The sequence below is a fragment of the Dermacentor albipictus genome, chromosome 7, assembly GCF_038994185.2.
Source record: "Dermacentor albipictus isolate Rhodes 1998 colony chromosome 7, USDA_Dalb.pri_finalv2, whole genome shotgun sequence".
Lineage (NCBI taxonomy): Eukaryota > Metazoa > Arthropoda > Arachnida > Ixodida > Ixodidae > Dermacentor > Dermacentor albipictus.
In genome coordinates this window covers 107,970,165-107,995,988 of record NC_091827.1, presented here as the reverse complement: position 1 = coordinate 107,995,988, position 25,824 = coordinate 107,970,165, and the positions used below count along the sequence as shown (strand labels likewise).

General features: G+C 45.2%; 1 protein-coding gene across 1 annotated transcript in view; it reads left to right on the top strand.

Moving 5' to 3' along the window:
* LOC135903490 (uncharacterized) overlaps positions 1-25,600 on the top strand; it is a 54,514-nt gene extending 28,914 nt beyond the window's left edge. The window contains exons 2-7 of the mRNA XM_070522063.1: positions 2,838-2,889; positions 3,879-4,018; positions 18,429-18,521; positions 21,558-21,696; positions 22,463-22,503; positions 25,376-25,600. Of these exons, the coding sequence (XP_070378164.1) occupies positions 2,862-2,889; positions 3,879-4,018; positions 18,429-18,521; positions 21,558-21,696; positions 22,463-22,503; positions 25,376-25,600 (666 nt within the window). The 5' untranslated portion in view covers positions 2,838-2,861. The remainder of the gene's footprint in view (positions 1-2,837; positions 2,890-3,878; positions 4,019-18,428; positions 18,522-21,557; positions 21,697-22,462; positions 22,504-25,375) is intronic.
* Positions 25,601-25,824: the final 224 nt, after the last annotated feature.

The window sequence follows — 25,824 nt, the reverse complement described above, 5'->3', positions numbered from 1 at the left end:
AGGGGACCCAGAATACTCCCTTGCGGTACACCCCAAGTGATAGGTAAGAATGAAGAGCTACATTTATCAATGTCTACACTCTGGAATGTGTTTTGAAGATAAGATTCTAGTAAAGATAAGCAACTACCACGAATGCCATTTGATTCTAGTTTGTGCAAAAGAATGCTGTGGTCGAGGGAATCAAAGGCCTTGCTGAAAACTAAAAAATATCGAGGGTGAATTCGTTTTTTTCAATGCGATGAACTATAGCTTATTTTAGTGTCAGCAATGCAGTAATGCATTGCAGCAATGCAGGCCAACTAGCCCAGACCGTTGCCCTGCTATAATATGTTTCATATAGACAGCGTTTTTAGTTACTATTTGACTGTAATGAACCGGGCACGCAAGGAGCACGGAGTTTTGTGTGAGGATTTGAGCTAAATATAGAGCCGGAAAAAGTTGATTCACAAGACTGACGGCGATCTTGCGTCGCCTGAACGATGTCTCACTGTACTAGTAGGCCAGAATCATATTACGGTAACCGTAAGCGCCAGTGTTTTCCTGTGGTGTGCATGCATTTGGTGAACCAACTATAATATACGCAAAATTCTGTTAACGAATCCGTCAGTAGTGGAGGGCGTGGTAAAAAGCTCGAACGACATAACGTTAAATTCGAACAAACTGTCCAGTCTCACAAACGCGGTTTTCTCACTGTCACTGGTATCTATAGCCTGACCTCAAATCGAGCGTCGAAAAGGAGGTGGCAGAATGCAGGCAATCCATTACGTCTTCGATCCTTTGGAGCGTGCACACATTTTTTTTTTTGTGGTCTCGTTTACCCGCCTGTAATCAATGTAAAACCTCCAAGAGCCATATTTTTCTTCGCTAAGATAACTCTTGTATGGCCTTTTTTTAATATCTCATGCAGGTGCTAAGCAATATTCTTCTGTTCCGATGAACACACTTCATCGGGCTTCCGCTAGATAGGGGGAGTTGAGCACGTGTCAATCCTATAGCGAGTTCACGAAGATAGAAGAGTGGTAAGGTTTCCCCTTGGAAGAATACAAACACGGAAGCCTGTGGCGATCGCACTTGTACCAAGGCGTCACGTTCACGTAAACAGAGACATTTGCTGTCTATGCTGCGAATGTTTAGTTCAAGGTGCCAGATGGGTTGTTTGGGTAATTGGCCTCGTCACTGACGACCGTAACGGAACTGTGCGCGTCACAGTCGAAGACCGCAAGCTTCATGTGTTTCGAAAGTACTACGGGTGCGGCAGAAAAGTTTAGTGCTCACAACAACGTGCTTCTGTTGGTTACTAATAAAACGCTACTAGGCACCAATATGTCCTTCCTTCGTAGCACAGAAATAAGTGACTGGTTGAACCATAGCATCAAATTAACTGCCGGTATCAATACAAGCGATGGCAGGAACAGACGCTAGCGACCGTGTAGGCAGCGCACCTCATCGCCAACAACAAACTGCTTTGAATTCACAACAGTTGCACTTCGAAAAAATTCGCTTGACCTCAAAGAATCATTCACTGAAGGGACGGTTTTATGTGAGTATCTACAAGACCCCATAGTAGGAGGCAGTTTAATTTCACAGCCGGAGTCCCCTCGCATCACCAAGAGACTGGCGTCGCTGTCTAATCTTCCTTCGGGTATTTGTCTTGTACTAAGTGATCATTATTACTGCTTGGCATTTCCGGCGAATCTACAGCCTTTGTTGTTCTCTTTTACTGTGAGTCAGAGTATAAGAACTTCTGCGCATGAGAGCTTTTGATTCTGATTTTGAGTGAATCCGGCTTGGCCTCATTTCGGTTACTGAGGGAATTACGCATATTTTTAACCTCTGCATGAAAGTGGCGATGTTTCCCTCCCTGTTGTATGTTAATGTTGTATGCTGTTGTATGTTGTATATTAATGTTGTATGCTAATAGATAAGTTTCTTTTTTCTTGAGCCGTTAGCGCTTTCTGCTGAAAACAGAAGCAATACTGAGACACATCATTTACGTGCAATTCACATGCCCTTGATAAAGAATGTGCCGAAGGGGTCACTGCCGTTCGCAGGCTTTCTTCAGGTTCAACAAAGCACACAACGCAATTTTAAGCGAGATCAGCATAGAGTCACATATTCATTCTGTAAGCATAGACAATTAATACCAGCAGAAATATTTGTTATTTGGCTAGCTCCTTCTTTTTAATTTTATAACACAGGTTGCGCTGTGTATGTATTTACACATATTCCCTCTGTGCATATTGTTCACAGTGGAAATTTTAAAAAGAAACTATAAAGTGAAAAAAATACGGATGAGGTAGCCGCTGCTAGTGCATTAAGGCTTTTGTCCTCCTGCTGTCACGATTTGCAGAAATCAATTGAAAATGTAAATTAAAAGCCGTGGCAATTGAGAACGTTGAGGCAACTCAAAAATCCTGAAATATTTTTTGTAACAGAACTAAGGCAATGGCATTTTAGGGAGAGGAGGGGCATTGACATCGCCGGGAGGCCGGGGGGGGGGCGCTGCCCCCATTGGAAATGTCCAGGGGGCGCTCTGTGGCCGTCCTCTTTGAAACGGAAGTTCAACACACTGTAGGCCGGATAAGACAGTATTCACTGCTTGTGTGATTTAGGGTTTGAGCCTTTGTCCTTATATAGAACCTGAATATATTAAATCACCCTGATGTCGACATTTCTCATAAAACAAGCAGCAAGGATGTGAGCTAGGGTTGGTGGTCGATCTGAGCTATGCCTCACCAGCGACCTGCACGACTGCTAACAAGTGTTCACATTTGATGTAGTGGTGGCTCAGGCGATATCTAAATCGTTGTATTGCCTTGCCTTTTCTGTTCTCTCAGGTATATTTTATTGACAAGCTGAATATGAACAGTAAAGTGGTGCTCATCTCAGGTAAGAATACATTGTGTTCGACATTGTAAAGCTAGGGTTTTCATTTGTTACGGAAAGGAAATACAAACTATTGCGTTTTATGTACTAAAAATTATCGTTGATTTGAGAGACGCGGCAGCGCAGGAATGTGAAGGAGTTTCAGCTGTTGGGGCTGCATGCTGCCCAGACGAATCGCGGTACGTCAGCTTTTCTGTTTTTGATCGTCATCAAAAGGTGGTCAGAACAGGACATATATAGGACCGTAATGCAGGGAATATTAGAGGCCAAATGCCAAAAAAGAACTTCGATAATAAAGTGAGAAGGACCAACAGTATCCGCTGTCAATAGGTTCCATAAAAAAATTTTTCTTGTGAGATCAGCTTGGTTTTCTAGATAGTTTGATAGGAAATACAAAATCTTTGTACATGAGTCATTTCTTTTCATCTAAAGTCCCAGGCAGTGTTGTTTTCCACAAAATTAGTATCTCATATAAAATGTGCCTGGGGCAGTTAGATAAGTTTGTTATGAAATGGGATATTCAAGCGGCTCAGTTAAAAACAACTACAGTGAAAAGCTGACCTTAGCGGACAACCAACTTCCGGTCGGCCAGCTGGGCTGGATTGCAGAAGTCCTATTCTCGAACTGTGAGAAAGGTACGGCTTGAGAGAGCCCACTTTGCAACTCGACCACCGAGCAGTTCGAGCTAGTGTGCTGTCGCCCCACCGGCTAGTGGATCCGAACCCTAGCAAGAGCCATGGGGATGCGCTCGGTACATTCCGTACGGGTGCCGACAGCAAGCCGTGGCTACAGGCTTTTACAAGCCTTCGTAAGCATATTTTCTCAGGTTGGAAATATAGACACTGTCCTGTACGCAACCAGAAGCTTAAAGTAGACGCATTGTCATTCATTCATCTTCACAATTTAGTTCAATACGACACAATTCTTTCACAATACGGTTCTATTTCATAAAGAGCGTTATCGAACACTTAACACGATTTTTCCACATACAGGTGCATCATCGGGAATTGGCGAAGGAACGGCTCTTCGATTTGCTTCGTTAGGTTGCTGGCTTTCCCTTACAGCAAGAAATATACGCGCTTTAAACGAGGTGGCTGAGAAATGCCGGGCCAAAGGTGTTCCCAAGGACAAGGTAGGAGTTTTCATCTGTTAGAGAATGTAGCGCACGTACAAGATCAATATAAAAAATGAAGCAGCACCCATCTCACGATGGCTGGCGACGGTAATGCGTTAGCCTTGAATCATTACTGTCAAAGAAATTAATGCCGTCGTCAAAACGATTTAGGTATGGAGCCTGTACTACAGCGGCACTGCTCTTTTGCGTTTCGCTAAGAACACTCGGCGCCAGCTAACGCCGCCACCGTGAAGCCCGAAGTGTCATCCGAAATGGACGACGCACCGGGGTGAGCGAGTGATGAGAAAGGTGTCATGCATCAACCGAACTTCTCTGTCGCGATTCTTTCTGGACACACTGCGCCATGTAGTTCCGCTGCCATGAAGTGCGCGCATGGCTTTCGAGACTAGAGGTGTTGCGTAAATGTCCCTCTAAACGCAGATAATTATTCCCCCACTTACCGCGCACTCAGTGGCGAGTACTCGATGATCCAAGTTGGCCAGACGTTCATTGAAGAGCTGCACGTACACATTGCATTCATGGCGCTGCTCTGTAAGGCATCGGCTTCAAGGGCATTCATTAAAAAGTGACACCTACTCAGTGGATTTCTGGCACAGCCTGCTAAAGCATCGGGTTGCTGTCGATCATTTGTGACGTGGGTTCCATTCCACTCAGCATCTGAGAAATTTAAGGGAGCTTTTTCATCATTCTACAGAGGCACATCATCAGTGACACATACCTAGTCAGCCACTTTTGGCGACAAAGACGTTTATTGAAGAGCGGGACACACCTACTGGTCGTGGCCCTAGTTGACATCAAACATGTTCATTGAAGACTAGTGCAGACGGAGTTACACTGGCTAGTGCTCAAAGTAGGCGTAAAACTTTTCGTTGAACAGCTCGGCCTGCCCTGTCCGGCATCTACAGTGGCCGTGTCAGCAGGAAACAGTTTTGTTAAGAGACACACGTATGTATGCAGTGGCATATACTCAATGCCGAAGTTTCTCCGATTGTTGGTTTTCAGACCCGTTACCTCAGCACAGCAGCCAGGTGTGCTAACCATTCGTCCACGGACTATCCAGTGACTCAGGTAGACGAATAAACGGTTTGATACAAAGATAGATAGATAGATAGATAGATAGATAGATAGATAGATAGATAGATAGATAGATAGATAGATAGATAGATAGATAGATAGATAGATAGATAGATAGATAGATAGATAGATAGATAGATAGATAGATAGATAGATAGATAGATAGATAGATAGATAGATAGATAGATAGATAGATAGATAGATAGATAGATAGATAGATAGATAGATAGATAGATAGATAGGGCACAACCGAGCTCACTACAACTGTCGTCGGCAACTCGTTCAGGAAAAAATCAACATAGCGGCACAACGCATGGCCACCGCCGAAACTATTCATGTGTACCGCGTCTACTTCAGCAGAAATCATTCTTCGTGCATCGTTAAGAGCACTCTGCTCCATGTAGCGGCGTACTGCGAAGCCTCGTCGTGGCCTCCGAAATACAAGGCAGGCGAGTGCGTGCGAAAAAAATACAACTGCGTCATGCGGTAACCGGATTCTTTTCTCGCGCTACTTTCTGGATAAGTTGCACCATCTTGTGGTGCTGCCGACAAGCCCGCGCGTGGACTTGGAGACGAGAATTGAGGTGTGTCATTCGCCTGCGAAATCTGAGACTCGTTCCCTAGCTTGCTGCACACTAACTGTCACGCACTGAAATACGCAAGTTGGTGAGAGGTTCCTTCAAGAGCGGCACAAAACGCTCACGTGCTGCTATGAAAGGTGTTTATTGAAAAAGTGACAACAACCTTGTGCATTTGTGGGGTCGTCTGATAAAACGTCGGCTTCTTGGTCCTGAGGATCTCTTGTAACCTGCATTTGATTGCGCCCAACATCGGAACAATATTCGGTATCTTTTTATCATTGCAGAGCAACGCATTCGTTATGTCACATGCCTAGTTGTCGAAGTTTGCGTCACTTATGTTCATTGAAAAGAAGCACACACGTACTGGTCCACACCCACTCACCCAAGTTAGCATCAAAGAGGCTAACACCAGCAGACATCGAGTGGCACGAATACGAACATATGCGAACACGAACATAAATACGAATATATGTACACAGATAGCTAGCCCTAGGAAAGTGCGTGAAGTGTCATATGAATGCTTGTACATAAACAAAATGTGGTGCGTTCAAATACATTATGATGGTCTTTATCAAAAGGAAGAGCTGCCATGAGTTCTAAGCGTTCCCTGGTGTTTACATATGTATTAAGTCAATAAACTGAATGCTATTTGGCGTAGATGACCTATTCATAAGTGACAGTTCAACGTATGTTGGGAATAGCTCAAGGTGCCGAAGGGTTGGTTAAGGGGCCATCATATATTGTATGGTACCTGAGGATTAGTAAATCTAGTGCGTAGAGGAAAATGCCGCATTGTTTGCATTCATTTCAATTGATTGAAAACATTTTTTTATTGAAAACATAAGCATTCATTTCAAGCTTTCAATATTGCGAGAATGCTCTTAACGCGAAGATGCTGTGGACAGTACACAACATGAGGGCGACGCCTGATGTGCGCCAAGTTTTAAGCTGTCTTGAATTATGTGAAAACTATGGTGGCCAGGTGGTGAGCTCACTTAACCTTCTCTCGTGCCCCTCACAGGAGTATGACACCACAATATTTAGTCTGAAATTATTCTCAGTATCAGTCTTACCTTTGGTTGTCTGTCTTTTCTGTGACGCACCGTTTATATCATAACAAATCAAGCTGCGAGAACCGTCTAAGCAGTCAGTGGGAGTGTTCCTGTATTCTCAACTGATGAAACAGCCATACCAGCTATACATGTTACATATTATAGCAGTATTTTACACTAATTGTGCCTGAGATTCGGTTAGAGAATTCTGTTATAACCTAAATTATGAGTATTCTTTAGGAATTTATTTAGCTTAGAATTAACGTTTTTCTTATCATGAAGCTGTAAATGAGGGGCTTGTATTAAATACGTAGATCCGTCAAAAAGAGTTTCCATTGAGGTGCACAGCGCAGGTCAAAGTTTCCCGTCGACGAGGCAAAACGAGCAGGACATGACAAATGATTTGTGGCTGCGCATCTGAAAGATCAGGATTGCAGTGCCATCCACCATACTTAGTGGAAAAGCGAGCGGTTCATCTGTTACGGGTCCGAGTAGGGACGAAAACAGCACGCGTACTTCTGCAACGCACGAACATGAACTACGAGCAGGTGCGCAGTCACGTGGTGCTTTTCGTTTCGTTTCAAAGTGCGCTGACCGTAGCTACGATAAACACCGCAGCTGCGACGTCAAGTGGCGTTTTTCATCTGTGTCGGGCTTTTCCGCTCCTCTGGGAAAGGAAAACATGCAATGTATACCTATTTCAAAACGCAGCAATTCGAAGTCTCTTACGGATTTTACGCCCTAGACATGGCAAAATGAGCATTAAAACTACAATTTCATTAATAGCTAATTTTAGATGACTAATTGTATATAGGGAAACAAACTTTACGTGTGCTTTCTTACTGATACTCTAAATGTCACGTAGTTGGTATGATTCGCTTATACTAGTATCTGTATGTTCTTTAAGTTGGTGCATGATAGGTGGGGTGCCTTGCAAATACGTCCGCAAGAATGTGAGCGAGAGCCGGGACTGTTGCGGCCGACAACCATATCAAGCGAACAGATAGCGACCACAAGTAGAGCTCATGTTGCTTGTCTACATATATATATATATATATATATATATATATATATATATATATATATATATATATATATATATATATATATAACCATGCTGACGCTAGAATGCAGACAGAAGTAGCTTTGCCAGAGGACCGGTCTTCATCGGGGTTTACAAGTGCTTACTATGTTTACCTAACAAAAATCGCAGACTTGGCGACTTGTTGCTTTTCCGTATTACTTAAAAGCAGTGCTATCGGCAGGGGACAAAGAGAACGGGGAACACACGGTGCTGTGTGTCTCCCCAATCTCATTTTCCTGTGTCGGTAGCGCTGTTCTTTCTTAAATACGCTATCTTTACTTTAGTGTAAACTCTCATAAAGATTAGTTCACTGGTAGCAACTACCAAAAAGAGATACTTCCGCTTTCCTTGTAGCATCGCTCAAATACTTTACCTTTGAAATGTCGTTGGAGCAATTTCTCTTCACTTCCAGCCATGCACATCAAGGGCGCTTCAGCGAATATTTTCACAATTTGCCCAAAGGTTGCCTGTGGCAGATAGGTCCATTCTAGTACATGTTGTCGTCTTCTCCAAGCGGCGCAAAATACTTGCACAAAGAAATGAAGTATAAAATCAAGTATTTATTAAAAATTCAGTAATGGCTTTTTAGATAATCACCTTATGGCCCATACTGCAATTTACAAATTCTAGCCATTGCGTTCACAAGCCGAATTTATATGTAAAGAATTTTGACGGTGGCAGCAGTTTCGAGATAATCATTCCGAAAGTTTGCGCTTAACTGCATTGGTGTTTCAGTTACTCGTGTGCTTCAATGGATAAAACGACGTTTTGTTAACATCGACAACTGGAACGCCAACGCATTACTCGGCAAAGTTCAGGAATTATTATTTAGATACTGGTGTCATATCGAGAATTCGTTCCGAGTGGAAGCCCGTTGCAAACTCAACGGCTAGAATTTGGAAATTGCAATACGTGCCATAAGGTAATTAGGTAAACGATAATTGGTGAATTTTTGTTAATTATCGAATTATCCATTTCAAATTGTTGTGCAAGTAGTTTCCGCCTCTTAAAAAAGACCAGCTCATGAACTGGAATTGTGATATGTGTCAGAGGCAACCTTTAAATATTTTTGGTAAGCGTTCGCTGAAACACGCTTTCTCTGTCTCTCTCCATATATATAATGTGCATGTGTGTGTGTATGTGTGTGTAGGTGTAGGTGTGCGCGCATGTGGAGGGGGGAGAGAAAAGAAGGAAGGAGTTTCTCTTCTAAGTTTAGGTTTTCGTTGCTTTTCCTTTTTAAAAGTTATGTCGTCGAAGTCCAAGCGCTTACGAGACGTGCTGTAGCCTACAGTAGCGACCGTTTGCAATAGAGCCTGAACATTTCGGTACTTTCTTAGGTAGAAACAAAGCTTATTCACCATACTACCAAATAGGGTTCGCGGCACTGCTGTTAGCCTACTAGTGTGCTATGATAAGCGATGGTTGGCTAAGGTCACTCTTTAATCTAATGCTCTCTTGGTCTGTACCTATTCCCGCGAAGGTGTTTATGGCTAGCATTCCATGCAGTTTTGTTCTGCGTCAAAAAATGTGGGCCGGTCATGGAGATAGTGCAGAAAAGGCTCAAGCGCAATGACACATACCCCTGGGGACTCCAAGTGGTGGATTAGGGGAGCTGTAACGCGACTTGAACTACCCTTAGCACAGACGGGACCAAAAGAGGTCCAAGGCACAAGGGTAAGAGAGAGGTTTTTATTCGAGTGCTTAAAAAAACGATAAAGGTAAGAATAAACCGAACAAAAACAGCCAGATGTTAGCCCAAAAGGTCTTCCTGCGTCGGCCATGTCTACGTTCGCATCAGCCTCTCTGTGTCTGCGTTTCAAGCGCTTGCATGTCTCGTTTCCTTCCCTTCCACTCTCACGTAGTGGCGGTGCCGTTGAAGCGCGACACGTGTCTTGTTTTCTCCAGCCCACTTATACATTTTATTGGCAGTAAGCGCTCCTGCTTGTGTTGTCTTGTTCTTCTTTTCGAGCGCTGGCACAAAATGAAGGTACCGTACCAACTAACTCGCGCATATACTTTACTAATGCTATCTTCGGCTGGTCGTTTCTGAGCGCTCTGGAGCGCTCTCGCGAGCGGCGTTGTCTTCGGCTGGTTGAAAGAGGGTGCGCGCCCTGCGTTCGGCTGGTTCTTCTCGATTGCTCTCCTCTATCTTGGAGCGCTCTGAGGCGCTCCGAGCGCTGTCGTCGGAGCAGTCATCGAAATTGAAACGTCATCGCAGCGCCGCGTCGCTGCTGTTGGCGACGGCCCACCGTAACCTTGGCAACCTAGGCCACTGCATGCTGGCGTCTCGACGAACGCTCTTCCCGCAGGCACGTCCGCCGGTTTTTCCGGCAGCGCCGGGAGCTTTGGATAGGCGAATCATCGGACGTTGGCAGTAGTCACGTGGCTTCGCATTAGCAATTTCTTCCTCCGAGAGCGAGTCGCACGTTCGGCTTGCGCGCTTGTCCCCTACCTCTGAGCTCGGGAAACGACCGATCTACCCCACTCTGCTTCGGGGCATACAGGCGACCAGTCGAAGATACCATAAGGTATCAGGTAGCGCTGCTGGTTCGAGTTGTGACTCGCGGTGCGCGTTTTCCCTATTTCGCTTCCATATTCCTTCCTTATTTGCTATGCACTGATTGCGAAATTCCTGTGTTTGTATTATGAAAATGAGTAAGACGCGTGCGCAACAAATAGGAGCGCTAGTTTAGTAGAAAAAAGGGAGAGGTTGCAAATGCATTCTCATGCAGCTCTGCATTTCCAGTTCTTTTCTTGTGTGCGCGTTTGCACATCTCCATGGCTTCATGCGTATTTGCAAATACGTAACAACTCGACCATGAAAACATTATGTTGTATTGTGGCTTAAACACAATAGCGACTGTGCCCACAACCAATTTCAAGATTTCAGACAGCTATGTACTGCTTCGAATATACCACGTCACTCAGAAATTTAATCTAGCGCATTGTGGATAGCGGTAAGCCTGCTTTCGAGGCTTGTATTATTTAAAAATCAATTGTCAGTGAGCCTCAGTGGCAACCTGAGCTTGCAGTGAAGCAAATTAGCATTTTGAAAGGCTGAGGTATCATTGAACTTTTTATTTCTGCTGTTCCAACGATATTGTGGCATTGACGAATGATAATTTTATGTAGCCTAAATACTTTAAACTGGGCCACTGCAATGCGCGTGTTACTTTAACAAATGTTCTGGAAACGATGAATGAGTTGCATGAATTTCTTTCGACGCATATAAATGATAGAAGAATGTCCACAGCGAAGTTCGTTGACAGAACCTCTGAGTTTAGTATATAAATAATAAAGTTTCAAGGACATTTATTGCATAAGTTACACTGACAATATTTAGAAAACAAACGTGGTGGTACTGTATCAATAGTAAAGGGCTCTTAATAAAGTATCGCGAATAGGCTATCCATAATCGCGTTAGCCGTTTTAGGAGCTACCAAGAGCAGACAAAAAATACAAAATGCAGCGTCTCCACATTTCGACAGCCATTTTATCGCATTCACTAGAAACAAAAAAAACCTATATATGAAGAACGCTCGAGCCAAAATAATTTTTAACGATCTATAAATGAAGATGGCTGTCAGGCCCTATAGTGAGAAGTTGCCGTTGGAAAATGTCTTAGGTCTTTAGAAAATATTGGCGAAAATGTTTCTGAGGAACAAGCGTGTAGTCAATGTTGAATGTTGCCAACTGTGCCTATTCTACGTATGACGGTCGACGCACTTACAACGACGCTCTGCTACGATTCTGCGTCGATTATCGGTGCTTTAGCAAAATAACGAAGAATGATGTATACATTCTCCCACGAAAAGACGACTCATTAGGCCGACGATGCAATGCGCAGTACTTTTTGCCAATGCGTCTCAAGACTGCTTATTGGCAAATCGAAGTCGCCAAAAGGGAGCGAGAGACGACCGCGTTGCTGGGAGCTCGGGTTCGCAGAAGCAAGGAGTATACGTTTTGAGAGCTTGAGAACGGAAGATCCACTGGCTTTATTCAAAAGTAAAAGCAGGCCTGGGGAGTGGTGGTGGCGGCGCACCATTCGGGTAGCCAACGCAATTCCAAGACAGAGCGGTAGGCAATGACAGTCAGGGCGAGGCGTATAGTTACGGACAGTCGCCATTAGGGCTCTCTCCCTAGAATTGAGGAGGCTTAGGTGTGAATGGTGGAAGGAATGACGAGTTACTGTTCAAGATCAGCTTGTTTCACGCGGGGGCACGACGCTGTCTCTTCTTTGCCGTGCATGTCAGCCTTCAAGGTTTTCTCTGAACGCTGAACCACATAAAAGGAAGGAAATTCCTTCATACGAAACTTCCAGTGGTGATTTCATATAGTCCCTCTGTTAAAAGAAGTACGCGATTGTGCCCATTGTCGAGAATCTAAGAACAGGCTGCCCGTGGACGATATGTGGGGCTGTAGGTCGTAACTGGTTGAGTCAGGAAGGCAACCTAAGTGCTGCACGGCGGCTGGCACTGCACCTTGCTAGGTGCAGGAAAAGTGGCCTGGAACGCTGATTGCTGACCCACAGAACATCTCAGCTGCGCTGGCTTCGAGGTTATCCTCGATTTCTGTTTGCAGCCCCAGTGGTACTAGAGGTAGCTTTTCCACCTAGTGTTGTCTGCCGAGCGAGGGGGTCAATAGCTCTTTCAGTTGTAGGCGGAGACGCTCGACTATGCCATTCCTCTGTGAGTGGCAATCTGTGTTGTTTTGAAGGCGCGTGCCGAGCAGTCTCGCAGGTACAGAACACCGACCTATGGAATTGTGGGTGTCGGTTGATAGTTATGCGCAAATGCCAACCATACAGCGACACCTACGTAGCAACAAATCCATCTGCCACTGTTTCGGCCGTGATGTCCTGTAGAGGCGTCGACTAAGGCCACCTTGAGTCCCCGTCGACACATGAGGAGGTACCTGAAAGTTTGGCAGGACGGAAGAGGCCCAACCTAGTCTAAATTCTCGTGATCTAAATGGCTCTCTAGTGGTTGAAACGGCGGTAGTGCTAAAAGTGCGTGCCGAGTCACTTTCACGGCTTGACAGGCTTGGCAGCTTCTTCCCCAGCATCGAACATCTTTTTTGATCCCTGGCTGGTTGAAGCGGCGTGTGATAAGCCCCTCTGTCGGCCTGATGCCGGGATGGCTTCGCCCGTGCAGAGAATCGAATATTCGCTTTCGAAACTGATGGTCCACAATCGGTCAAGGAGCTGCCGGCGTTGTGCGGCTCGTGAGCAATGTTTTGTGTAGTGAAGCGGCACTTTCACAACTGGAGCGACGAGCGTTGTTCCCGCAACTGGCACCGCTCGGGGTCGTCTTGCTGGGCGAAAGCTAGAGCTTAAAAATTCGCAGGGCCAGCAGGCACAGCGCCGATGCGCGACATTGAGTCAGCTTCCTGATTTTCGGCCCCAGAGATAGTCGGATGTCCGTATAAAATTCGGAGATAAAGGGCAGTTGCCGAACTCATATGCTGAGTACCAAGAGCTATTGTTATTGAAAACAAAGTTAAACGGCTTGTTGTCGGTCAGAACGGAAAAGCGGCAGCCTTAAGAAAAATGAAAATACTTGACAGCACAATGACCGACATGTACTTCCCGAAGGTGTTCAGCGAGCTTCAGTAGGATTGAGGCGTTTTGAGAAAAAGCCCAGTGGCCTCCAGTCTGTGCCATCGTGTACCCGCCAGCGTTTCTTACTTGCTATGGTGTTGGGTTGCTAAGCCCGGGGTCGCGGGATCAAATCCCGGTCTCCATGGCCTCACTTCGATGGGGGCGAAATGTGGAAGCCCCGGTATACATAGAATGAATTGCATGTTAAAGAGTGCCAGGTGGTCCAAACTTCCGAATTCCTCCACTGCGGCGTGCCTAATAATCAGATCGTGGTTTTCGCACATACTCATTCATTCGCAAAACTTTGTTAGTGTTCCGAAGCCCGGTCCTTTCAGACCGAGGCGGGCCGCGTCCACGTCGGCACCGCCAGGTCGAGCCTTATGGCGTCATCAGGGACATTCTGGACAGTCCGTAGCTGATCTTGATATTTATTTATTTATTTATTTCAAATACCTGCAGCGCCCAAAGGCATTATTGCAGGGGGGGAATATACAGTGTACATAAGCTCGACAAAATACAGAACTGGCCAAACAAAAAATAACACAACAATAGAAAAAATTCACGCCACTATATGCTCAGCAGAAATGCTCTGAATGATGCTTCAGTGTTATAATCAGCAATTTCCTGCGGTAGCTGATTCCACTGTGATATTGTGTGTGGAAAAAATGAATGCTTGAAGACGTTTGTTCTACAAATGAGTTCTCTTATATTTAAATAGTGGTCACTTCTTTGAGACAAGAAATGAGGAGGTAAGAGGTAAGTTTCTCCATGTATTTTAACCAGGCCGAAATAAATTTTAAAAAGCATTTCCAAACTCATGTTTTGTCTGCCTATGCTTAATAATTCCCACCTCAAGTTATCCTTAAGTGCCGAAATACTAGAAGTAAAGTCATAGTTATTACAGACAAAACGGGCTGCGTGGTTTTGTACATGCTCGAGCATATTAGACAGAATTTTGGTTTGCGGGTCCCAGGCCATACTGGCATACTCTAATATGGGTCTTACGTTCGAAAAATAAAGTAGTTATTTAATTTTGGGAGGAGCTAACCGGAAGTTGCGTTTAACAAAATTTAGCATTTTACAGGCTTTCGCTGTAACATATTCAGCGTGCTTAGTCCAAGTTAAATTCGATGAGAAATAAACACCAAGATACTTATACTGAGTTACTCGCAATAGCTGGACATTGTCTAATGTATAATGAAATAGATGTGGATTTTGTTTACGTGTAAAGGAAACGTACTGACACTTACTGGGGTTTAAAGATATTTGCCACCTAACGCACCAGCGTGTTATACAGTCCAAATTGCGTTGCAGATACTCGTGGTCAGTGGCAAACCTAATGCAGTGATAAATCACACAATCATCCGCATACAGACGCACTTTGCATGACACAACCTGAGCAATGTCATTGATGTAGGCCAAAAACAGCAATGGCCCTAAAACAGATCCCTGAGGAACTCCCGATGTAACATCAACATAATCAGATTGTGAGCCATTAACTACAACACGTTGCATGCGTTCTTGTAGATAACATTTATTCCAATCAAGCAATGAAGGAGAGATACCGAGGGATGATAGCTTATACAACAGTAAAACATGGGGAACAGAATCAAATGCCTTTCTAAAATCTAGACATACACAGTCAGTCTGTACACCGAGATCGAATGAATGAAAAAGATCGTGGCTGAATTCTAGGAGCTGGGTCGAACAAGAACGACCAGACCTAAAACCATGCTGATATTTGCTAAAAAAATTATTGTTTTCTAGATGTTTTATTAGGGAACTGTATACAATGTGCTCCAGTGTTTTACTACACACACTAGTTAGAGAAATTGGCCTGTAGTTGGAGACAATATTTTTTGGACCACTTTTATGGATTGGTACCACGTTGGCAACTTTCCACTCCTTAGGCAAACAAGAAGTACTTAGTGATTTCTCAAAATAATAACCAGATAGTGGGCAATTGTGTCAGAACAAGCCTTTAACACATGAGAAGGTATACCATCAGGACCACTTGCAGAAGAAACATTTATATTGTCAAGCAACTTAAGTATACCTCCATGTGTCACGACCCGTTCCGGCATAGGTTCAAACACATTGTCGGGAATAGGCGGTAATTCATTCTGGCAGGGAGTTGAGAAAGACGATTGAAAATAAAGATTGAAGCAAGAAGCTTTATCGACATCATTAGTAAGGAGTACACTACCGTTTTTTAAGTTCGGGATGCCAATTGATTCTTTGCTAATCGTTTTTAAACACTTCCATATTTCTTTCGGGTTATTTTGTAACTTTGGGCCCAATGCTAAGAAGTATTTTTCCTTAGCAACCTTGTTTTTTACTTTTATATCTTTTCCAAGGGTTTTTAGCATTACAAATACAGAAGGGTTACGCTGCTTTCTATAAGCATTCAGAAGGCGATGTCTTTTATTAATCAATTGCTTGACTTCCCGAGTTACCCAAGGCTTATCACTACGATTTTTTGCAGACAAATGTTTCCATGGAACATGTGTGTCAACCAGGTGCTTTAGTGTGGAGCAAATTGTATCCCATAGGGTATTGCAATCTGCGGACTGAGCTAAATGACTGAATTCCTGCAGGAATATAGCAAGATCATTAGACAATGAAACATAATTGCCTTTCTCAAAAAAGTATACCTTCCTTGGGTGATCATGTGCACATGAAAAGGGGACAATCTGCACATGTGCCACAATGCAGTCATGGTCACTAATACCGGGAATTACGGTGTTATCAGACACAAGCAATGGCTGGTTTGAAAAAAGCAGATCTAAGATAGAAGAGCTATTCGGACCATACCTAGTAGGTTCAGTAACAAACTGATAAATGTCATTGGTAACTATTGCCTCGCGGAATGCTATAGACAGAGCGGAAGAATTGGCAAGGACAGGCTTGTAGTGAACCCACCTCAAGTCAGGCATGTTGAAATCACCGCCAATAATATAGTCATTATTTATTGTAGAAAGAAACTCGGATAGGGTTGTGAAGGTCTCAGGCGATGTGGAAGCGGGGGAACGGTAAAAGGAGCCAACAGTCAGTAATTGCCCAGTTTCAAATCGAATATTGCACCATACTGACTCGGGACAATCAGTTCGGATTAACACGGGAGATGATTGCAAGCACGAGTCAACAAGTAGAAAGACACCACCGCCATGCTCATTGCGATCGGAACGGTAGACGTGAAAACCAGGCGGAAATACTTCGGAACTACCAACAGCTTCGTCGAGCCAAGACTCGCTACCTATAATCACGTGGGGTTTTACTGAAGAGGTCAGAGCAGCAAATTCATCTATTTTGTTTTTTACACTTCTGCAGTTCACGACTAAAATGGTAAGCTCTGAAATTGGACGAGCGGAACGTCCCGTGCGCACACATTGCTTTGAGGACTTATTGTTCGGGTACCGCCCCTTCTGCTACTTTTTCAATTCAACAACAATATCCTGAGTCCCATCATAAACGTAGCACTTCTTATCAATGAGTAGCTTATCGTATCGAAGTTTGAAAGAGCAATTCAATGTTTTTGCATAACTTACAAGTTTAGATCGCGCAAGTCTGACGTCACGGCTGAGATCCTCAGGGATCGCAAAGTTAGTACCCTTGAGCCTGATACCACGAGATAGGATACGTTCCTTATCCTTGAAGTTAAACTTTATAATGATAGGTCTGTTTTTGCTTCCGTGGGATTTACCAATCCGGTGAGCACGCTCTACACTTTCTGGGGTAATCTTTTCATCCAGTTGCGTTTCGAAGAAAGACAGTACTTTTTCCTCCGATACAGACCATGTCTCATCGGTTGAATCATCCAGGCCAAAAATAATGAGGTTGTTTCTTCTGGATCTGTTGCTCTCGTTATCAAGTGACGCCCTAAGCTTCATCATATCATGATGAAGGGCGTCGAAAGCGCACGGAGCTGAGGCTGCATTGAGCGTATCAATCTGTTTGAGAGAACGCATATCAGTTTCCAGAAGATTAACCCTGCTAAGAAGGGCTTGGACTGACGTATTCAGCACATTTTGCTGCTCTTGAACAACTTGTATTTCTTGAAGAAACCTCGCCTGATTCGTTTCCAAGCCTTTAACAACTTCAAAAATTTCCGTGAGTTTGGCACTGTCAGAACCTGTAGGTGCAGCATTGGTTCTGGGGCTAGGGTTACTCTCGATATCTCCCGAGAGCATTAACAGAACACTCGATACAGCATCAAAAGCAGAAACCAACCCTACAAGGCACTTTCGCAAAACATATAGAAAGTTGGTGGGGCACGACACCGCTACTGTACAGCGATTAGAACTACGATAACATTTAGCAGCTTGTAAGTAACTGACCTGTGCGTAGAACGGGTGTGAGAACATGGCCAGAGCAGTGTCGTGCCCCGGACGCTCAGCTGACAAGTGCTGCTTATATATCCGCCCCTCGGATCGCGTGACGCTGGAAGGCTTTGGTTGCCAGGTGAGAGCAGATGTCGCAGTCAGTCTTGAATGCTGGCACGGAATTGACTGGGAGCGGCGAAACTCAGCCACCACATCGTCATCGATGAAACTCGTCGAAGGCCGCACCAGTGGCAAGGGAATGCCCGGCGTAGCGAAGCCCCCGAAGGAAGCTTTCAGGAGGGACAGCGCCAAGACCTGTGCGTAGAACGGTCTTGGCGCTCATACATGAAGTTCATAAGACGTTCATATCATCTTGTGCCAGTAAAAGCATTTTTCTTCCGGGTAGACTGCATAATTTAGTCTTATTGTGCTATCGTGCTGCTACAGAGCCGCAACCACTGACATGCATGGTCCACGCGTCTGCAATATAGACGCTCAAAATCTTGTGTTATTGAATAAGCTGCAAATGTTTGGTTTTCATCAACTGCTAACGTGAACGTAGCACGTAGAATCCATCTCATAGCTGGAGATCATTGTTCTACTGGTGTAGTGCTATCAGTGTCCAAGCTTTACACCATAGCCTGAATAAGATATGTTTTATTTTATACCTAAGTGCTGTACAAATATATGTGCAGGTTTTGGTCATAAAAGGAGACATTACGTCGGCTGACGACGCCACCGCTATTGTGAAAGAAACTGCGGAGTACTTCGGGAAAATTGATATTTTGGTAAGTTTGACGCAATCGTTCATTAAGCACGCAGCTATCGTTACGTGTATCAACGCCGAGCTACGGCGCAATAATTTCTTTTGAGTATATTGTACACATGTTGTGTGCAGTTATTCACAAAAGGAATGTTTCATGTGCGTAATGTGAGTAACTGTGGTGACTGGACGACAGTCTATATTGAGGATTGTCCGAGCGTCGGGCTCTAGATGTGCAGCTTGCTGCCCGCTAAATGGCACAATTTTTGTTACGAAAAATTCAAGTACAATTCAGCAAATTCAGCATATTCGATTAGTTGGCTGGCCACACGAGGACAAAATTAGTCCAAAAAACAAAGGAACGACGGAGAAGCACAAATTGATCACTGAATGTTTATTGCCGAAGTAAGAATGCAAGGTTCTCCTTCTTCCCTCTCGAGGATAAAAGTACTTCTCCAGTTCAGCACCCGAGACGCAGCGCCATGGAGGGTCTCCGAAAGTGAATACTACCGCGAAGGATAGCAGCGATATGTTTGCTCGCGACCTCAAATGAATGGAAGCAGACGCAGATGGAACTGCGATCGCCGTGTGAATAGACTGCATTGGGCTTCTTCTACACACCTTTTCTTCTACCTCAGTTAGGTGTTTGCTCCTCTCCCTAAAAACAACACACGAAGACGTAACGATGGAGAGGGTCCCAAATGTATAGGAATCGTAGCCTGCGCAATGCCACTGAGCTCAACAGACTGGCCACAGTAAGGCTTTCCAACTTATGAGTTATATAATACTTTCGCATTATTAAAGTTCCTATTCTTTTTCTTTTGACTCAGCAGCCGCATAAAGTGGCAAAATATTGCAGTGCGTGCATCGCTAGATGCGTGTTCAGCTTGAAGACCGCACCCTGCGCGTTGATCAGGTCATTGCAGAGTTAAGCATTGTGACAGATGTTCGTGTTCGCAGCAGCTCAGAATACAGTGAGAAGACATGGCGAACAGGTATCCTCTTTTTCACTTGTATGTGATGACTGGTATGTGTCCTTTACGCACACCTCCGCCCATCGCCAGTAGCGCGTATGCAAGTTTGAAATTAGAGTTATCTAACATAATGATTTTAAAATCAATATAGAAACAGCTGCAAACAGATGCACTGCAAAATATGCTCAGAGAGTACACAAGCGCTTAGTATAGCGCGAATGCGCCGACCAATAAAACTTTTTTTTTCAATACCCCTGACTCATGTCTCAAGCTCCCTAAATAAGAAAATCGAAACTAACTTTACCGCTGCCTCGAAGTGTCTGCTCTTACCCAACAGTCAAATAACCCACGCGCAGTACCACGGCGGCGTTCTCCCGGTACTTCGAATGACAGCGACCGTGTCGCCTGGTACAGCGGACGCGCCCGAACAGCGGGGGCAAGAAGACGCTCAGCATTTCGGGCTCGAGAAGCGCGACATGCACGTCGGCGGCAAGCTTCCCTGGCTCCGACCACGCGAACTGCAGTGCTGTTTCGTTTCGGCGGCGGTTCTCAGAAGCGACCACAGGCACGGCCTCCAAGGCGGACCGTTAGCCACTGGAGTCGTTTCCTGGTCCTGATGAGCCTCGGACGGTTGCCAGAGCAGTCTGTTAGCCGCTCGTGCGTGGGCTGGCACGACTGTTCTCGAGGAACAAGCGCCAAGTGTTGTTCGGGCGTAGCTGTCTTGATCGCCCCGGGAACCCAACCCATCTGGTCCTGCCCGGCCCACGCCCGTTTGCCGACCCGTGCAAATTCGAACCGCAGTGCGCGCTCTCCTAGCGTGCCACGCCGCAGCACACCATAACCCACACTTCCTTTGTTCCACTATGTCCATCCAGCAGACCCGTCTCCACTCGTCCCAGCATTGAGTTGATCTGTTATTAAATTACTTTTGAAACCACTGGTGCCACAGCAAACGCGCGCTTAATCAATCGACAGTTTATTTGATAGGCGTACTAGGAGTAAGGCGTAGAGAAAAGAAATTGCGCCGGACATACCCCTTTGAAATGGCCGAATGCGACGTTGGAGGACAGAAATGTTTTCTGAAATGACGCCCATAATAAAAGAATAAAAGTTAATAAATACACCTCTCTGATTGATTCAGATATATAGTACAGTAAAATTATCCCACTGGTGGAAGTGGACCAGCGATCGACCTCTATGGGTTACATAATCCTATCAGGCACTTCTGTCTTAAGCCCTTGGCTGACGTTACTAGGGAGGCCTGCATCTGAGTGGGGTGGCACCCTCATATTTTTCATTCAGATAGCAATGAAATGAACACTCCAAGTGCATTTCCTCAGTTGGCGTCATCGGCGTCGGAAGATTCCATATATATTACAAGAGCCCTAACACCGTCACCGCATGCCGTACATTGCGAGGGGAGTCTACGGTGCCTGCACATCCTTCCCGCGCGAAATAGTTGAATGTGAAGTAGAAGCACGCAGACTTCCCTCGCGAGCGAGGTACCCAACGTGGTCAGACGCCGGTTGGAAGAGGAGGGAGGGGTCGTTCTCTCCGGTGACAACTGCGCATGTCGCGGCTGCGCATCGTCGCGCTGCGTCGGCGGCTCGTAGTGTGTGCTGTGTGTCTTCGGCGCTCACTTTGAAGCGATAGACAGCAGGAATGTAACTTGGTTCGCTGTTGCTGCCGCCTTTCCTCACGCCAGCCTTTTGACATCACGGTGTTCGCAGTGTCCGCAGTCATCGAGTGTAGCGCGCTCTTCTTTTCTGTGTGCGCTGACACTATGCTTAATAAATTAGTTAGGAAGCGAATGTTTACAATTTGATACGGCCAATAAAGGTAACATCCTTACCACGTATGGCTGGCTGTCTGCTAATTTGCAATCGTAATCAATGCTCCGCCTTCGGGCAAAACCGCAGCTTTTTTTTCTTAAAGCAATGCGACTCTTCTTATATTAACATACATAGGGCCGGTCTAACAATATTCTAATTTATTTTAGTTGGGGAATTTACAGTTCAGGCTGAGGAAAAATTTATTGAATGTAAGCTAAGTTATGTATTCACTCCACCCACCGTATGGGCATATAGGTCAATAACGCCGGGATTTCCAAGCCTGCTCCTCTAGGAGAAATTCCTCTGGATGAATTTGACGAGGTTTACAACACAAACCTACGCTCCGCCTTCAACATGACACAGCAGGCCCTTCCGTACCTCAAGAAAACAAAAGGTTGGTGTTGCGATAAATATCCTTAAAATGATGGGAGAATGCCATCTCCCTAAATTTCATGCAAGATAAATATGAAGCTTCATGGCCTTTAACAGTGACTTCTCAGAAAAATAAACGACGCGCAGATGAATTAGGGCGCCAACACTGAGTCGCACACTACCTTTGCGAATTAACGAATCACAATGGCTATAGAAGTTGCACCTATTCAGTTATGGTTCTAAATTTTAGCTGGACATAAATGTCTTGCTTTTGTATATGGCGCTGAAATAAAACAGTGAGAAACTTCTACAAATGCAGATATCACAACACCGTACAAAGCTTAGTATATTGTTTAAGGATTCAAAAAAAGCATTGCCAGTAGCGCGTATGCAAGTTTGAAATTTAAGTTATCTAACGTAACGATTTACAAATCAATATAAAAAAAACCAAATGCACTTCAAAGTATGCTCAGGAAATACACAAACGCTTAGTACAGAGTGATTGCGGCGACCAATAAATCTTTCTGACGAAATGAGAAAATTGAAACTGATTTTACCATACCCTGATCCGCAATTAACAGCATTATTCAAAATTATAGCAAGAAATTGTGATGGAATCTTCAAAACTCGCCGGATCTTCTTCGTCTTTTCCCTTGTGACTTTTTGCAATTTTCTATGGTAATGACCTCCTAGTTTACGTCAGGGATAAATAAGCTTGGTCACTGCATTGCAATACGTAATTTTCACGATACTAATGGAATATGTATGTTACATTGCCATCTGTACAGGACACATTGTAAACGTCTCAAGCATATCATCTCTGCGATGCGTAAGTACACCAACGTCTTTTTTTCACCAAGTGGAGAATGAAAACCACATTTTATCAAGGGTGCCAAAATAATTTTAGTAGTTGGTAGTCTTGCCTAAGCGTTTCTCTACCGCCCTATGTAAGCTTCCAGGCATAGTGATACCTAGGCAACATACCTTCACAATCAGCAGATTAGCATCGGGCCAAACCTGGCCCGTTCTTATCAAAACGAGAAAGCACGTAAACAAGGCAACAATTGAAATTTTTGAGATAGCTCAACCACGACCCAGCATTAGCCAAACTGTGCTACCCAGATCAGGGCTGGCCGTGCCCCCTAACTTAGATGGAGATGACAAGCAAATACTGGTTCCATTAACTAATGAAAGTATTGTGACATGCCGCCCTTTTGTGCCCGCGTTACCGACATGCTGGCAGACATGGCTACAACAGCATTTATTTCATCTTAGTCTATTCATTTCAGGCACAAACCTAATATAATATTTACATCATCTATAGAAACGCGTGTTTGTAAGATTTTACTGTCAGAACATACGTTTCTATGGGACATCTATTTACCGGAGACCGCATGTAAGGTAAAAAATGTGCGAGCACAATGAACTTGTTGTAGTATGTAGGATGGTATCATTTGCTGTAGGTTACGAAACTCGGTAAAAATATTTATATTTTTTCAAGAGCATTTCAATGCCACATTTGATGTCACACGCAGTGTTTATTCGAAGCAATAATGCGTTGTCTTTCGAAGTCAAAGAACCATGTAGGGTTCTATAAAACGTGTCTATTGTGCAACACATATTTTAAATGTATGATGTCTTAGTGGGAGCACGTACTACAATTTGCAGTGCGCTCCAAACAATAATTCTGGTAGCTCTCGGTTAATGGCGGATGTTTAAGGGTACCGTGCTTCGCGTTGCGCTTCAAGCATCCGCTTGATTCTTGAAGGCTACACTGCCTTTGAAGCGCAGTGCCATGTTTTAAACTGAACAACCTCCTCCGACGTGCACCATTTCTTTTGAGCTGCTTGCATTTCTTTGGAAATGAGTTTTAGAGCCCTCTCTATAAGGGAGCGATTGCACTGACTGTTAAGACACTGTGGTTTATATGTACAAAACCAGGAGCATCCGCAGATCGACCATCTGTTAGACCTCTCCTACTTCACGACGTAACACGTTGCTTTTTTCTTTTCTCCCTTACCACTTACGGGCTACTGTAGGCGCGCGAGAAATGTATTGGTAGCCTGCTCTCTCTGAGAAGCCTCTCCAGTGGGCATTACTCCCACCTATCTGCAACTGTTCTGGCCCACTCATATGCCGGAGTTCAGCTGATGTAGAGTCTGCCGACGTTGGTTTGTTAGTGGCGTTGGTTGTTCTCTCTACACTGCCAAATTTAGACCATACACAGGCGCAAGTTTGCGAAGACTTAAACAGAAGAAGCTTGCTTCAAAAAGAAAAAGACAGCGATTACACAGATCCCACACCCTGTCAAAGTACATGTTACGGGAAGCATTTTGCAGGTGTCTGGCTATCCATCATCCTTTAGTTTCGCTATTGTGCTGTCACTTTGACGAACCGTATCATTTAAGGCAAGTACTTCTGTGCCAATCACAAACCTACGTTTGCCGACAGCAGGTAGCGGACGGTGACAGTCATGACGATTGTATGATGACGAGGGCATTATTACGGCTCCGACCGATAAACGTGAATTTATCAGATGTGAATTCTTCGCTTCAACATAGGCAGTCGCCGGGCAATACCTGCGGCTTAGTGTTACACCATCACACTTCCTATGTCTGTGACATTTCTTATAGGTTAAAAGGACGATTGAATTTGTCCTCCGGCGAACATACCCTGAAATTTGATCAACCTGAAATATATGATTAAATTTCTGCGCCTTCTCGCACAACCTCTGCGTAGGGTCAGCTGCTAGAAGGGAAGCACTGGGGAAAGTGAGCGGACCATAGAGGTGTGCTACTGTAAAACACATCGTCTCAAAATTCCAGATGTTACTCGAGTACGATGCGAGAAACTGGCACGGACGCAAGCGCCAATGGTTTCAGAGAAATAGTTGGCTTTGGTAGAATAGAAGCATGTGTCCGACTGTGCCCAAATGCAGAGAGCTTCACGGGACAGACAGACAGACAGACAGACAGACAGACAGACAGACAGACAGACAGACAGACAGACAGACAGACAGACAGACAGACAGACAGACAGACAGACAGACAGACAGACAGACAGACAGACGGACGGACGGACGGACGGACGGACGGACGGACGGACGGACGGACGGACGGACGGACGGACGGACGGACGGACGGACGGACGGACGGACGGACGGACAGACAGACAGACAGACAGACAGACAGACAGACAGACAGACAGACAGACAGACAGACAGACAGACAGACAGACAGACAGACAGACAGACAGACAGACAGACAGACAGACAGACAGACAGACAGACAGACAGACAGACAGACAGACAGACAGACAGACAGACAGACAGATGGAATGACGGACGGACGGACGGACAGACGAAGAGACAGACGGACAGACGGACAGACAGACAGACAGACAGGCGGACAGACAGACGAATAGCCGGATAGACATAGAGACGGACAGACAGACGAATAGCCGGATAGACATACAGACGGACAGACAGACGGACAGACGGATATTACAAACGGACAGACAGACAGACAATAAACTCTATTTAGCCCTAAAGGACCACGTTGTCGTAGTCGCGGGCCACACCCACGCCATGGGTGGAAGACGGTGATCTTCAGCCATGTCGGAGGCCCTTTGGACAGCCCGAAACTGGACGTGAAGGTCGTCGCTCTTGACTGCTTCTTCCTAGTCTTCTTTCCATTTGAAAGGTGAGTGGTGCAACACAGAGCATTGCCACAGTGTGTGGTTCAAGGTGGACCGTACCTCGCCGCTGTCGGGGCAGCGGGGAAGCACACGCGGAGTGTAGTGGCTCAGTCTGCATCGAGACGGAAAGGAGCCCGTCTGCAGCATTCTCAACACTGAGGCCTGAGGTCTACCTAGCTCCGAGTGATGAGCTGGAAACTGCCTCCGTTCCAGCTGGTAGTAAGCAGTGATCTCGTGGAAAGTAAGGGTCCCTGGTTCGGTTGATTCCCTGCGAAGCGGTTGACATGAGCTCACGCCTGGTCGTGGGCCAGCTCATTGGGGCTCATCGGGCCAGGGGAGACGTTCCAGGCTATGTGAGCCGGGAACCAAGTGATGTCGTGATGGGCCGTGCCTGACTTGCGAGTCCTCAGGACCACCGCGGCTGCGGCCGAGACCGACCAGGCGAGAAAGGCCA